Source organism: Mirounga leonina, unplaced genomic scaffold, assembly GCF_011800145.1.
Source record: "Mirounga leonina isolate KUSES-001 unplaced genomic scaffold, KU_Mleo_1.0 Mir_93, whole genome shotgun sequence".
Lineage (NCBI taxonomy): Eukaryota > Metazoa > Chordata > Mammalia > Carnivora > Phocidae > Mirounga > Mirounga leonina.
The window spans coordinates 47,146,936-47,161,344 of NW_023270854.1; the positions used below are offsets into that span (position 1 = coordinate 47,146,936).

Below are 14,409 nucleotides of genomic sequence, written 5' to 3' on the forward strand. Positions count from 1 at the left end.
GCGGTGCAGGTGAGTCTGGCCGGAGCCGTGGAACTCCCACTTTGTGGTGGGGGCTGCGGGCGGGGCGGGGAGCAGACAGGCGGGCCCCCTGGTCTCCCCGGGATCCTGCAGTCAGCACTCGGGGGTCCTTTGGGCTAAAGGCAGCAGCAAGGGCCCGCAGGTGTGGGAGCTGCCTCCTCGCCGCGGCTGTCACCATGGCCCGCCGGCTCTCGGGTCCCTGAGGGGCGGCCGGCACCTCTGCGCACCCAGCCGTGGGGACAGGACAGAGGGGCACCTCCTGGGGTGTGAGTCACGGGCGGGGGGTACGTGAGTGAAATACCACAGCCTCCGCCTGGAAAGGTGGAATTCTCAGGGCGAGCTGTGGCTGACAGCAGGTGACCGGGGCCGGGCAGATAGGATCGCAGAGTCGATGCCCCCCCGCCCTGTCCCCCACTGCGCTGGCACCTGCCTCACGTGACCGTGTGCCAGTGGATGGTTTCTGGGTCCTGAGAAAATGACGGCAAATGCTGTGTGTGTGTGTGTAAGCACATCTGTGTGTCTGAGTGCGTAGAGGCAGGAGGGGCCTCTGGTCCCGGTGGGGGACCCGTCTGGCCTGGCCGACAGGAGGAGTGGGCTCAGCTGCTGGCCTCGGGTGGGCGAGCAGGTGCCCAGGCCGCCCCCGCAGGGCCATGCTCCGTGTGTCTCCTCCGGAGTGAGATGGCGGAGGCACCCACTCGGCCAGGAGAGCAGTGTGGGGGGCTCTGCCTCATCGACAACCATGTAGCTCCCCGCTGCTCCTCACCCCAGCCGTCCTAGGGCTCGGGGCAATAGGCTGCTCACCAACAGTTATTTCTGTTCTCTTTATACCTTTACACAACGGCCTGGCCCCTTGGGCCTCCTGGAGTTGGACTCTTAAAAACCTAGGATGTCCTGTCTGGGCTGGAATCCGTCGTGTCCCATCAGGCCCGAGGGGTACCTTTGGGAACACCGACGCAGTGCCCCCCACCCACCCCACTGCACCCCAACAGGACTAGGGCTGGGCTGGTGGGTGGGGTCTGGAACGCACGGTTTTTACAAAAATGATTTGAAGTGAGTGCTTCTGGCAGAAGATGCCATCAGCCTCCCCATTGGACCCACTGGATTTTTTTCTCTTTTTGGTCAACTTTTAGGATTGATCAAAGCCCCTCAGAGGGGAATGACCAAGAACTTTAGGGTTCCAAAGGAATGTCCATTTGGTGGGGAGGGGGCCTGGATACCACCAGCACCTTGAGGAAGGCTGTTTTTATGGTCGGATTCATTGTAGCCAAACTGCCTTTTTTTTTTTTTTAACAGCCTGTGATCTTCTTGACTGTTCTCACTCATTCTTGATAGTTTTGTGGGACAATTTCCACTGTTTGTTTCCAGAATGATTTGGAAATCTAGAATGCTTGTTTTTCCAATTGCTCATGCTGATGCAACACCGTGTTCTGGTCCGCCAGCTGGGTGTGCCAGGTGGGGTGGGCCCTTGCAAAGGGGGGTGGCGATTACAGTGAGTTCAGTGAAGAAGCGACTTACGGAGGTGTGGACAGGTTAGGGGACCAAGGAGGCCGAGAGGCCTCAGGACTAGCAGGGTCCCTTGGGTGGGTTGGGGTTGGGCTGTGGGACCACAGAGCTGGACCTCCTTCTCCTGCTCTTATTCACCCTTTGGCAGAGCCGAAGCGGCAGCTGGAGGGCAAGGGAGCTTGGGTGGCGTGGTCCGTGGGGTCCGAGCTGAGCAAGACCAGAGCAGAGACCTGATTGATCATTCACCCCATGGGGTGATTGTTTTGCGATGATGGCTCATTAGACTTGACTAACATTTATTTGGTGAGTTCTGTGCACCACGCATGGTGCTGAGTGCTTGCGGATATGGTGGTGGATACAGTTCCTGTCCTGCTGAGCTCTGTGGTCGAGAGTAGCAGTTAATGACCGTGGAAGTGTCTCTCTGCCCATCTGACGAGGCCTGTGTTCTCTGCAGGGACATTTGGGGGCTGAGGCGTGACGTCTCAAGCAGCTCATAATCCCTAAGCCGTTCTCTGGACTCCACTGTGCTGTGGCCTTTCCTGCCAACGGACTGCCTGCCGGATGTGTACTTGGCCGCGTCGCAGAGAAGAACGAGTGTGCATTTGCTGGTCACGTACTGATGGAGGACTAGCAGCCAGGGAACATGCAGTCATGGAGCAAAGGGAGTCTGTGATCTCTAGAACACACTGGAAAACCCATACGTCGATGATGAGAACCTGCTGGGACCAATGTTGGCAGCCACTAACACTGGAGTGTTTCACGTGTGATCTTCCACTTCGTTCCAAAAGCCCCTTAGCTCACTTGTGGCAGAAGCATGTTTTCCAAAAAGCCCATGTTCTCCCAGGGCCCAGAAGTGTGTCCCACATCTGCTGTGAAGGCTGCTCGGATCCCAGAGGTCGAAGCTGTGGACTTCGCAGCTCCCGATCCCTTCCTCCTTCTGCACAGAAAGGGCCGGTGGCTGCATGTGGGTGGGGAGAGGGCCCCAGCCAACCCGAGGGGCCATCTGGGCAGCAGGTCAAGGGGGACAGCTGAGGTCAGCCTGGCTCCGGCCTTCCACAGTCTTAGCTTGTCTGGGGTGACCCACAGCTTGAGGCAGGAGGGCTGGTTGCGCTTTGGAATCAGACCTGGATTTGAATCCTACCTTTCCTACTTTATAACTGTGAGCTCTTAGGAAAGTGTTTTTCAGAGCCTGTGTCTTTGGCTGTCAGGTGGGAGCAGGATCCGTAACTTTCCGGTTTCGGAGATACGTAAGAACCTGTGTGCAGAGGGCCTGTAGTCTGGGATCTGCTCGGTGAGGATGCCATCCTCCCCGCTCTGCCGGCGATGTCCAAGGGCTTCTCTGCCTATCACAGTTCGTGTTTCTGGCTTCTCATAGAGCCGTCCGGGTGCCTTGGTAAGGCGTCCTGATTTCAACCTGCCAATCTCTTCGGTATTTACTCCCAGGGCCGAACGATGGCTCTAACTTGGCCTGCCTCGCCATCGTGTGCCAGGCTGACTCCTGAACAGCAGTTACCAGCCTGCCGCCTTGGACGCATCCACTCCAGCCCCATCTGGAGAATCTGGCCTGCCCTGCGCTTCCCTTTCGAGGTTCTGCATTCAGAGTTCCCTCTGGAGATTAGTTATCATGGCACCTGGGAAAGATGCCTTCTACCCCAGCCCCCCAGTGGTCCCTCCTCAACATCTGGAAGCCCTTCAGGGACAGGCCCTTGGGGTTCCTGTTGTCACCCACAGAACCTAACATAAGACCTATTTAAAAATGGTAGGTGGACCCCAACGAAAAAGCAAAATGGGAGGGCTGCTCATTCGTGAGGTCTCCAACGTCATGAGCGTGCAGCCCTCAGCCCTGGTCCCCCACCGACTACAACTCTCCACCCCGGGCCCGGCGCCTGGCACACAGGCCTCATCTGAACAGCGACCCCAGTCAACCCTGGATGAGGCTGTCTGCTGTGCACCAGCTCTGATTTGCAATACGTGAGCTGTAGCTCAGTCCAGTTTAAATCTTTCTGGCCAGGTGCATCCAGCTAGTGTTAGAGGCAGGGCTGTATAATCTGACGTCAAAACTACCTCAGAGACTGGTGCGATTTTTTTTTTTTGTATTAAAAACCATTTAGTGTTGGGTGCCTGGGTGGCTCAGTCGGTTAAGCGACTGCCTTCGGCTCAGGTCATGATCCTGGAGTCCCGGGATCGAGTCCCGCATCGGGCTCCCTGCTCGGCGGGGAGTCTGCTTCTCCCTCTGACCCTCCCCCCTCTCATGCTCTATCTCATTCTCTCTCTCAAATAAATCTTTAAAAAAAAAAAAAACCATTTAGTGTTTCTGCATTTCTATTTTAGACTTTTTTTTTTTGACAACTTTATTCCTTGTGCTTATTCAGAGGAACAGTGCCTCTAAGATTTTAATGTACCCAAGTCTTCACGAAAGCTTAAGATGCAGAGTCTGCATTGGTAACAAGCCCCCAGGTGCCACACTCAGTGGCGCGACGGCGGCAGGTGACGGCAGAGGCCAGCGCCATACTCGCCAGGCGTGTTTTCATGCCGTGCCCAGCCAGGTCTGCAGACTTTCTGGAATATCTGTTTAGAAGTCTGCATGGTCCCGTATGAGGTGGGGGCCCTGAGCTAGCCCCCTCTCATGCTGCAGTGAGTGCCTCTGGCAGTAAGACCGCTCCTCTCATGGATTCTTTTCTTTTATAGCTTTTCCCTCAGTCGTGCCGCACAGCTGCCCTCCTGGAAGACGCCTTTTAAGTTGGTGTTAACGGCATGTGACTCAGGATTTATAGTCGTCACATTGCCTCCTTTCCCAGGCCGCCAGCGCTCCTACCTGGCCATGCTGTGACCTGGCCAGCGCCGTCCTTAACCAGAGGGTCCTCAGAGCCCCCCTCCCCGGAAGAGGAACTCAGGGCACCCCCCTCACAAGCCCTCTTTCTCTGAAGAACTTTCCCCAGCAATGGGCCGATACTTGATTAACAGGTAACAGGACTACCTGGCTCAAATGTTCTCCAGCAGAGGCAAGGCGGCCTCAGGCTCTGATGAGTTATGGAGGCAGCCGGAGGGAGAGGCCCAAGGGAGAGGCCAGCCGTTCAGGCCTGAACCGGAAAGGTCAGAAACAATTCGGCAGCATGGGCTGTCAACAGTTTTATTTTTTGCTGTTGGGGGAATGAAGGGGACAGGACAGAGTAACGAGGAGGGAAGACTCTCCAGTGTCGCCTGCTCCCACATCAGCAGGGCAGGGCCTGTGGGAACGGAGTGGGTTATGTGCACTAGGGGACCACCCCAAAATGGGCCAGCTGGGTGAAGACCACAGAAATTGTAGCAGGGGAGTTTTTAAGTTAAAAACAAGGGGGGGAAAAACACAAAGAAAACGAATAGCTTTGCATTTGGTGTGTTTCCTGTGTCCACTGAGGTCTGCCTGGGGGAAACGGAGGGCAAATAGTGACCTCCGCTGTCACTGGGCTGGCCCAGGCTCAGGCCCCGGGGGCAGCTACTCCAGGGGCGGGGGGAACAGACCCCTCCCGGGCGGGGCCCCTGCTCGGGGACAGAGCGGCTGCGAGAGGCTGTTGGCTCGGCTGGTGTCCATCTCTGATGAAGAGGCAAGGCTGACTAGAGAGAAGCCCAGGCTGGGGCACCGAGCCAGGCTGAGCAGCTAGTGTGGCCCTGTGGGGCCCGCGGCTGGGCGGGGCTCCCCCAGACCTGTGTACGCGGGGAGAGCTGGAGAGGCTTCAGGGCAGCTCTGCGGACTCGGGGCTGGCAAAGGGCTGAACTGCCCCTTGTGGTGGAGGGTGAAAGGGCAGGGCCTCAAGGTCTTCTAGAACAGTCCCCCAAGTGGTCGCTGCCTCTCCATATAGGCACAGCCTCCCTGACTCCTTGTCAAAGGCCCAGGCTGGAGTGGTGTCTGGGACGCACGTCGCTGGGGCGCCTCTGGTGGTGGGTGACCTTCGTCCCCTACCCTCGGTCTCCTCCTCCCTTACCTTTAGAAAGCTCATGTCAAGGACAAGCAAAAGAAGCCTCTTGACAAAAATCTTTCATTCTTAGACCCCTCCCCACTCCACAGGCCAAAATAGTTTAAAATGAAGTCTTTAAAAAAAAAAAAATGGACCAACTTCCTAAATTCATCTTGTAAATGCTGAAAACCAAACAGCCCCAAATTCAAGAACACTAGCCTGATTTTAAGACCCAGGAAAGACCCTGGTGTCATGTGTCACCCATCAGCTGTCCCCCTGAACTTGGCAGGACATCCGAGGCAGACGGACGGTGGGGAGCTCTGTGGGCAGTTTCTAGATGCCAGTGGCCTTGCTCCTCAGAAAGGCTTTCCTCTGCCAGGGACTCACCAGGGAGCCGAGCAGGCTGCGAACCTGGGGCGGCTCATCAGAGCGCGGCAAATGACAGACACCAGGAGGGGAAAAGGGCATGTTCAGTTCAGGCGCTGGAGACGCTCTGAACACCTCGTGCTTCATTCCCCATTTGCCTCATCCGCAGGAGGCAGGGACCCCTTAACGGTTAGTTGATTTAGAGGTTGCGTTCATCGTAGCCCCTGACAAAATCATGGTCTTACAACTGAATCCAGCCAAGGAAATTGGTTAGCACAGTATTTAGTACTAAATTCAGTTAAATCTAGGACTCGGGAGAAAGGGGAGTGTTCTGCTCGCTCCCCAGCTGTTTCATAAATTCCTCCATCCTGTGCGACTGTCAGATTCTTCCTAGCTCTGCTAAGTAAAGCTGTGCTCAGCCCCCCCGGCACCCCTTCCCTGGGGGGATGTGAGCAGCTCCACAGCCATGTGCAAGTGGGGACGGTGGCAGATGGCTCAGTAATGCAGGGAAGGGGCAACCAGAGCCACACGGGTGTCTACACATACGCACACATGTGTACAGAAACAAAGTCTTTTAATTCTCTTTTTTACACGGCCCCAGGCCGCCTCCTGTCAGGAGCACCCCAGCAGGCCCCCCTCTTGTAGCTGCGAGGGGCTGGCTGTGGCGACGGCCCTCAGCACGGTCGTCCCGGCCAGCTGACCTTCTGCACAGACCGCTGTGCGGGCCGGTGAGCAGCCCCTGCCTCTGCAGCTGACCGAACCCCGCTCCGGATGCGGTGTGTCCCAGCTGGCAGAAGCCTCCAACCAGCAATCATGCAGCTTACAGCTACTCCGGATTTCTAGAAAATATTTATACAGAGCGAGCACAATCAATGTGCTTATTACGCACTCTAACGTAGAGTACAGGAATACACACCACGGAGCACAGCCCCAGCCGGCTCTAGAGCGGGCAAAGTGCGAAGGTCAAAGGACAGCACGCAGCCAGGCGGCGGGAAGATACGGAGCACGCCGGCCACGCCTTTCCACGTGACCTGTCCCACACCGAGAACTCGTCCTTTGTCCCGTTGGTGGTAGGAGCAGTAACCGAAACTACGGCATTTTCTATGGGCAGAGGATGTCAGACCATCTGTTACGGAGAGAGTGAGGATGACGGGACCCAGAGATTATCTAGAACTAACTGCCGAAGGTCAGGCTGGCTCAGGACCCCCAGGCAGAGGTCTGCTCTCTGGTGGCTGGGACTGGCTTTGGGGGCCGAGGACGGCTGACACGGAATCTCTCAGACACACACATTCTCCCCCTCACACGCCCCGGGTTGGGGGGGGGGTGCGTGGGAGTGCACTTCCAAGAGCGGACACAAAAATAGATTGGCACACTCTCTTGACACAGTGAGGGTATCTTTTAAAAGCTCCTCCCCAGCTGCTGCAAATTCTCTTCCCCACTCTGCTCTAGAACTTTGCACTCCTAAGCTGGATCAGGTCTGGAGGGGAGGCCCCGGACCACGCTTGCGAGGTTTGTATGTACCCAGGAAGAACACCAGCGTGGGGACAGCTGGGAAGTCTTGCCTGGGGAAAGCCAAAAGGCCTTCTGCCACCTTCCACACAGGTCTCCCCTTCCCCTGCTGCATAATAAACCGCTCACGGCTCATGCCGGCTCACCAGACCAGGACTCCCTGAAAAGTTTCCGGTACTGCTTCTACTCAAAAACATGTTGAGAGGAAAAAAGGTTGGTATGTCAAGTTCTGTTTTTGCATTTCCAGTAGTAAGTGCTATTCCACAAGCTCCGAGGAAGTGGTCCGTAGCCCTCCTTCGGGCCTGTGCTAGGAGCTCTGGATTAGGCGTCTGTAATGGGGCATGACTTCATGCTCCGGCAGATGAAGAGCAAACTCCAAGGCCACTAACACTGGGAATTCAAAGGCAATCAGTTCTCGTCTATTTAGCCGGAACTTCTCTTCCAGTTTCTGCAACAGAATGAAAGGAATTAAGAGCATTTTAGCTTTGAAATCAAAATCTGAGGCTTTCTGCATGTGTACGCTGTCTATCCACCTGGCAATGACTGTTTATGGAGAAACCCCTTGGGAGCAAGACTGCGGAGGAAGAAAGGGGGGCATCCTAGTGGAGAAGGAACTGAACCACCCCAAGGACGCACGGTCTGCCAGGAGCCTGACATACAGCCCATGACTTCATTTCATCTCTCAATAATCATGCAAGGTCAATGCTATATTTATGTCCACTTTACAGAGGTGAGAAAACAGGGTCAAGAGGGTAAGAAGTTTGTCTAAGGGGACACGCACAGTAAACTACAACGCTGAACTCCAAACTCAACCAGGATTCAAACTCCACCTGTTACCGTAGATGATTCAGGTGTGGAGGGAAGACGAGAAAGATCACAAATCCTCTACAATAGTAGTAACTACGTGGTAGGTTCAGGATTGGGGCAGCTGACGATGCAGCTTGGGGCTTTCATCTCACACACGAGGACCCAGACCTGCTGCAATCACCCGCCTTTCAGGCCGTCGTCCAGCTGGGGCCTGTGGGTGCGAAGGGCCTGAGCAGGCAGCTGTGCTCAGCTCACACCCGGGGCCTCCCCTCCTGCACAGCCTCTCGTTCCACCCAGCGGTGGGGGCTGCGGGAGCAGAAAGGAAGGAGAACGGGGCGGGGGGGTAGGGAAGGCCTTGTTTTTGCCAGGGTGCATTCTGCTTTGGCTTAATAAAAACAACAAGGACCACAAAATTCACCGGCAGAGCCGTCAGTGGCCATGTTCTGATTACAACTGGAGGAGACCTTGCATCAGCCTCATGGCTCCTGCCAGTGTCAGACCACGGCCTGCAGGCTCCGCGTGGCCACTATAGACTTTCGCCGGATGGTCCATTACTCAACACCAATAAACGTGCGTAACACCACACTCGTAAAGATTAGTTCAGTGAATATCTATGTAAATCTGTTGATTCTCAGCTCTGATTTGGTAACCAAAGATCCCTTCCATGTTCCTAAAAGTATATACTATACAAGTTAGACGATTATGCGCCATTTCTTAAAAGCAGTAAAGCACTGACTTAAAGAACACTTTCTTCCATCTAGGGACGAATGGATAAGCAAACTGTGGCATATACATCCAGTGAGGTATTATTCAGCCTTAAAAAGGAAGGAAATTCTGACACCTGTTACAACATGGATGGATCTTGAAGACATAATGCTAAGAGCAATAAGCCTGTCACAAAAGACAAATCGTATGTGATTCCACTTACGCGAGATCGCTCGAGTCAGGTTCAGAGACAGAAAGCAGAACGGTGGTGGCCAAGCCTGGGAGGGGAGGGGGAGTGAGTGCTTAATGGGGACAGAGTTTCAGTTCTGCCAGAAGAAAAAGTTCTGGAGACGGATGGTGGTGATGGCCACACAAGAGTATGAGTGCGCTTGATACCACTGAACTGCACGCTTAATAAAAACGGTAAATTAAAGCAAAAAAGAATACTCTTTCTTATGTGGGAAGCACCTCCAATAGCTCCCTTTCTGCTTTTTCTCCTTTGCCACTGAGCCAGTCGCACAACTAGACACACAGGGCGCTGTCGTAGCCACGACTTGTAGTTGCTGGATTCTAACACTTCGCAGTCTGGGGCCTCGCTGACCCTGGAGGCTCAGCCCCTTCTAGGTAGGGTCAGCCAGCTCCTAGAGAGGGTGCACACCTTCAATGTGCAAACCAACCAATCTGAGGCCCACACCTCCACCATCTCCTCCATCCACCTCTCTCTCCACCTGCCCTCAGCACCCAGGGCCAGGAAGACAAGTAGGGACAGCGCCCCTGCCTCAGAGTCCACTCAAATGACTAGCTAGCCAGTCCGAAGCCTGCGTACCCTGCCTGTTCCTTCCCGTGGAACCCACAATAAAGACTCCTGCCCACAGTTCCCCCTTCTCCTTCTGCCTCCTGACCAACCATGGTACTTCCCCACATGACCCCCATGGTATGGTGTCCCACCCCGCCCCAATACGTATGTGGACACCCTATCCTCCAACGTGTTGATATTAAGTGGGGGGCTTCGGGAGGTTGAGGAGCTGATGAGTGCAGTCCTCAGGGTGTGATTAGTACCCTTGCAAGAAGAGAGCAGAGAGCTTGCTTGTTCGCTTTCCCTGCCATGTGGGGACATAGTGAAAAGGAGGCCTTCACAAGCCAAAGAGGGGGTGCTCACCAGGACCTAAGCTGTTAGCACCTTGATCTTGGGACTCCCTAGCCTCCAGAACCGTGAGAAGTAAGTGTCTGTGGTTTAAGCCGCCTTGTCTATGGGATTTTGCTATGGCAGACCAAGCTAAGCCACTTCTCTTGGGAACTGTGATAAGAAGCTATCTTTTCAATGGCAACGGTCTTCTGATCTGTTGGTTTTACCGTTTCTCAAATTTTCTATGAATACACTATTTTAAAACAGGCATTCACATAGCCACCCAAGATTGGGGTTTCCTTGCTTTGAGGGGCTCTCCTTTAAAAGGAGGAGGTACCCCTCAATTAAACCCATGCCCTTCCTCAAAGAGGAGGCAACTCAGGCCACAGGAAGCCGAGGTCTGTTGAGCCAAAATGTCTGACGGACGCTCTGTGGTCACACCGCCCCCCAGTCCCCTTCCCGTTACAGTGGCTTCTGTGGTTTGAGAATAATTTCACCCCTCATGGTGTCTGGAAATGGATTTTTATGGCCAGACCCAATACTGGGGATCTTTGGTCTTGTCAAAGGGGATCATCCCTCTGTTCCAAGACAGCCTGAGCTGTGGGGGCCCGACCTCCACTGCAGGATGACCTCACAGCCCCGGTCTCTCAGTGGCTGCTAACAATCAGAATTCTCCCGGGTAGGATCACCACCCAGGCTCTTCCCGTGTGCTCCCTCAGCCAACAGGCCTCACGTCACTCACGTCAATTAAATGCTTGACTTCGTGCTTTCGGAGGTCACTTCCGATTTTGGCTGCTAACAGTACACATGCTCCAGCACAAAGCTTCCGGTTCTGTTTGTTTAGCTTTCCCTTGAGGGCGAGCTTCTCAAAATAGACAAAGGCCATGGCCACTGTGGGCTCCTCGAAGCCACAGTCCTCCTGGGCAAGTTTCCGCATCTCTCGCTTCAGACTGGAGAAAGACAGGAAGGAACATTATCAGAACTTGGGAGTTTCAGGACTCCAAAGAGAAAGACTAGTCGATCCCGAAAGCATTTCCTTTTCCTCATTCCCAGAAGGGTGATGTGGAATGGGACTAAATCCTGAGGCGTAAGAAATTTCCATTCTATGTGGGCAACAGACTTAAGCTGCTGGGGCTCTTCTCTCTTGGTGGAACTGTAGACCACGTCAGCAAGGGACACAGAAGACCACACTGAACCCAGGTGGTGTCTGAGGGTCTCTGGAACCTAGGTGTAGAGCTGTCCAAAGGGAAAGAGGGAAACCATGAGGGGAACTATGATCATTCCAGACAGACACCTAGAGAAATAAACGAGGTCCTTGGTACCAACTCCGAGGATCCGCCATGTTCAAAAACTATGGCGGAAGAGGGATCAGGCTAACAGCACAACAACCAGTGTACTTAGGAATGCTACCCAACAAATGGACAAAGTGTGAATACTTCATTTTTCTCACGCCTTTGGCTTGGAACATGCCAGAATCAAATCAGTATTGGGCTACACAGCATGTAAATACTGGCACATACTCCCACGCTGTGTTGGCATATATTCTAGCCTCCGTCACTATGTGCACTGAGAGTCTGTCCTGATAGAGGCAACCCCAGGCAGCTCCTCTCCGGGCCGGCAGATTTGGGTCACCACAAAGTCAATCCAATCAGCTGCAGGGGAAACATGGGCCTGACTTTGCTTTGGCTGTCAACTCTCGGGTGGACGACTGTGGGCAGAGGATTATCTCAAATGCCATTAAACCAACTCTTTTCTGTTTTGTCTACATTTGAGAAAGCAGGGAACTGAATGTTTCCTCTTCTGAGTTTTCTGTAACCTAACCCTAACTGAACTGCTAAGCCTCAGACAGTAGGAAATTCTGATTCTTTCACTTAAGGAAACTCCCCCCACACCCATGTCACCTCGCGTCAAAAGCTCCGCCTTCTGTCCTGCTTCCTTGGCTCTCACTCACGGAGGCAGGAGTCAGCCAGCAGCGGGTGAGCCGCTCCTTGCTGCACGCACCTGTGTTTTACTTCCCTGAACTACACGAGGAACCAGCATATAAAGCGGGAGCTTATTAATGCATGCCAGGAGAGGGCTTGAATGGAAAGTTCAAGTGGATGTCGAGCCTCACGTACCTCCTTATTTTGCTGAGTGTTAACTTAATGTGAGGAAACTTCTCCTTGAAGGTCTCATTCATGTCCTTCTTGAGATCTGAGGGCTTCACGTAGTCGATTACTGTGGTCTGTAAACAGGTTGGGCAACTCAGGTCACTCTCAAAAATTTTTTTAAAGATTTTATTTATTTATTTGAAAGAGAACAGAGCCCCAGTGGGGAGGGGAGGGCAGAGGGAGAGGGAGAAGCAGACTCCGCACTGAGTAGGGAGCCTCACACGGGGCTTGATCCCAGGACCGTGAGATCATGACCTGAGCCGGGCTCCCTGCTCAGCGGGGAGCCTGCTTCTCCCTCTGCTGCTCCCCCTGCTTGTGCGTGTGCTGACAAAATCTTTAAAAAAAATAAAAATAAATAAAATAAGGGTTATGGGTAACAATTATGTGCACATTATGGCCAACTTACACCACTTCTGACAGCACCAAGCAGTGAGGAAGCCCGGAGGAGAAGCACGGCAAGGGCCCCCCTGAGCCCGAGCACCTGCAGGGACACAAATCCGCGTTCCAGCAGGCGACTTCGGGGAGCAGCAGCCTCCACACAGCCAGCAATCAGGGTCTGGCAGGGAGGGAGCCCCTCTTTCAGTTCCTGGGCCTCAGCCTGTTACTTAGCAGCGTTTAGGGCACGGCTGGTAGACCCGCACACACGAGGCTTCAAGCCACACTTGACCATCACTAGTCGTCCGGCTGTGGGACATTTCTCACCACCCCAAACATCAGGTTCCACATCTGTAAGATGAAAACAGCTAACAGTGCCTACTTCACATGGCTATTATAAGAACTACGGGGGAAGTCAAGGGCTCAGTGCAGCGCTTGGCATACAGCAAGCACTTAATAAATGTTAACTATTTTGGGCGCCTGGGTGGCTCAGTTGGTTAAGCGACTGCCTTCGGCTCAGGTCATGATCCCAGGGTCCTGGGATCAAGTCCCGCATCGGGCTCCCTGCTCAGTGGGGAGTCTGCTTCTCCCTCTGACCCTCCCCCCTCTTGTGCTCTCTTTCTCATTCTCTCTCTCAAATAAATAAATAAAATCTTTAAAAATAAATAAATAAATAAATAAATGTTAGCTATTTTTTCATTGTGGGAAAATATACATCACATACAACTTACCATTTTAACCATTTTAAAGCATGCGGTTCAGTGGCATTAAGTACATTCACGCTGGTGTGTGGCCATCACACCACGCATATCCGGAACTCTCATCATCTTGCAAAACCAAAACTCTGTCCCCCAAAACTCCCTATTCCCCGCCCCCACCCCAGTTTCCACTGGCAACCGCCATTCTGCTTTCTGTCTCTGAACCTGACTTCTCTAGGACCCTCATACAAGTGGAATCATACAGTGTTTGTTCTTCCGTGGCTGGCCTGTCTCCCTCAGCATTACGTTCTCCAGGTTCAACCACAGTGCAGCTCGGGTCAGAATTCCTTTCCTTTTTAAGGCTGGGTAACCTTCCGTTGCGTGTATATGATGTCAGCTAGTAGTAACAGTCCTTTAAATGTTCGGTTTCTTCCTCTTCCCCTCCCCTTCTTCTTTCTTTAGCAGGCTCTTTGCCCAACATGGGGCTTGAACTCACAAGCCTGAGATCAAGAGCTGCATGTTCTCCAGACCGCGCCAATCAGGCGCCCCTCCCCTCCCCCTTTCTAATCCTATCCATCTTTAAAGACTGGTTCCTTCGAGCCCCGTCTGAGCACCCGGGTCTTCCTGACTCATTTGTGCTATTCGGTATTAACTCTGAATGAAACACAGTCTCTGGCTGGGTCTCACCATGTTAGCCTCACTCCTCCTCCTCGGGATTCTGCTTTCAAAGGGCAGCAACAATGCCTGATGCCTCTCTGGCTGGCTGCTGGCAATAGCCTTCACCAGGCAGAGCCCGGGAAAGGAGCAGGTACGGATTCTGCTGAGAAGGCCCGTTCCTGGGGATGGCTTCTGCGGCCTGGCCTCTCCCGAGGGACACGTCCCCACGTTCCTCCATGGCTCTACACCAGCGGGCAGCTAGCTGTAAACACCTCTGTTCAGAAGACGCTTGGCTGGACAGGATTTTAGAAGTGGCACGTGGGAGGCCTCCAGTGTCCGTTAATAACCGAGAGGAGACACAGCCAGCATGTCCCAATTCACACTGATCTAAACACCACCTTCGTAACAGCAGCTTTGGCGAGTAAAAGCGAAACCATGGCAAGATGAACTCAAAACGGTTCCACCAAACTTGTTCAGAACCTTCTCAAATTCTGGGTGGAAGCAGACTTGGTGTGATGCCAAGAGTTCTTCCGTGGCGCCATGTCTTTCTGGCCCAATCC

General features: G+C 53.7%; 1 protein-coding gene across 1 annotated transcript in view; it reads right to left on the reverse strand.

The window, feature by feature from the left end:
- Positions 1 to 6,419: 6,419 nt before the first annotated feature.
- CABLES1 (Cdk5 and Abl enzyme substrate 1) overlaps positions 6,420 to 14,409 on the reverse strand; it is a 111,000-nt gene continuing 103,010 nt past the window's right edge. The window contains 3 exon segments of the mRNA XM_034996036.1: positions 6,420 to 7,779; positions 10,712 to 10,919; positions 12,087 to 12,193. Of these exon segments, the coding sequence (XP_034851927.1) occupies positions 7,639 to 7,779; positions 10,712 to 10,919; positions 12,087 to 12,193 (456 nt within the window). The 3' untranslated portion in view covers positions 6,420 to 7,638.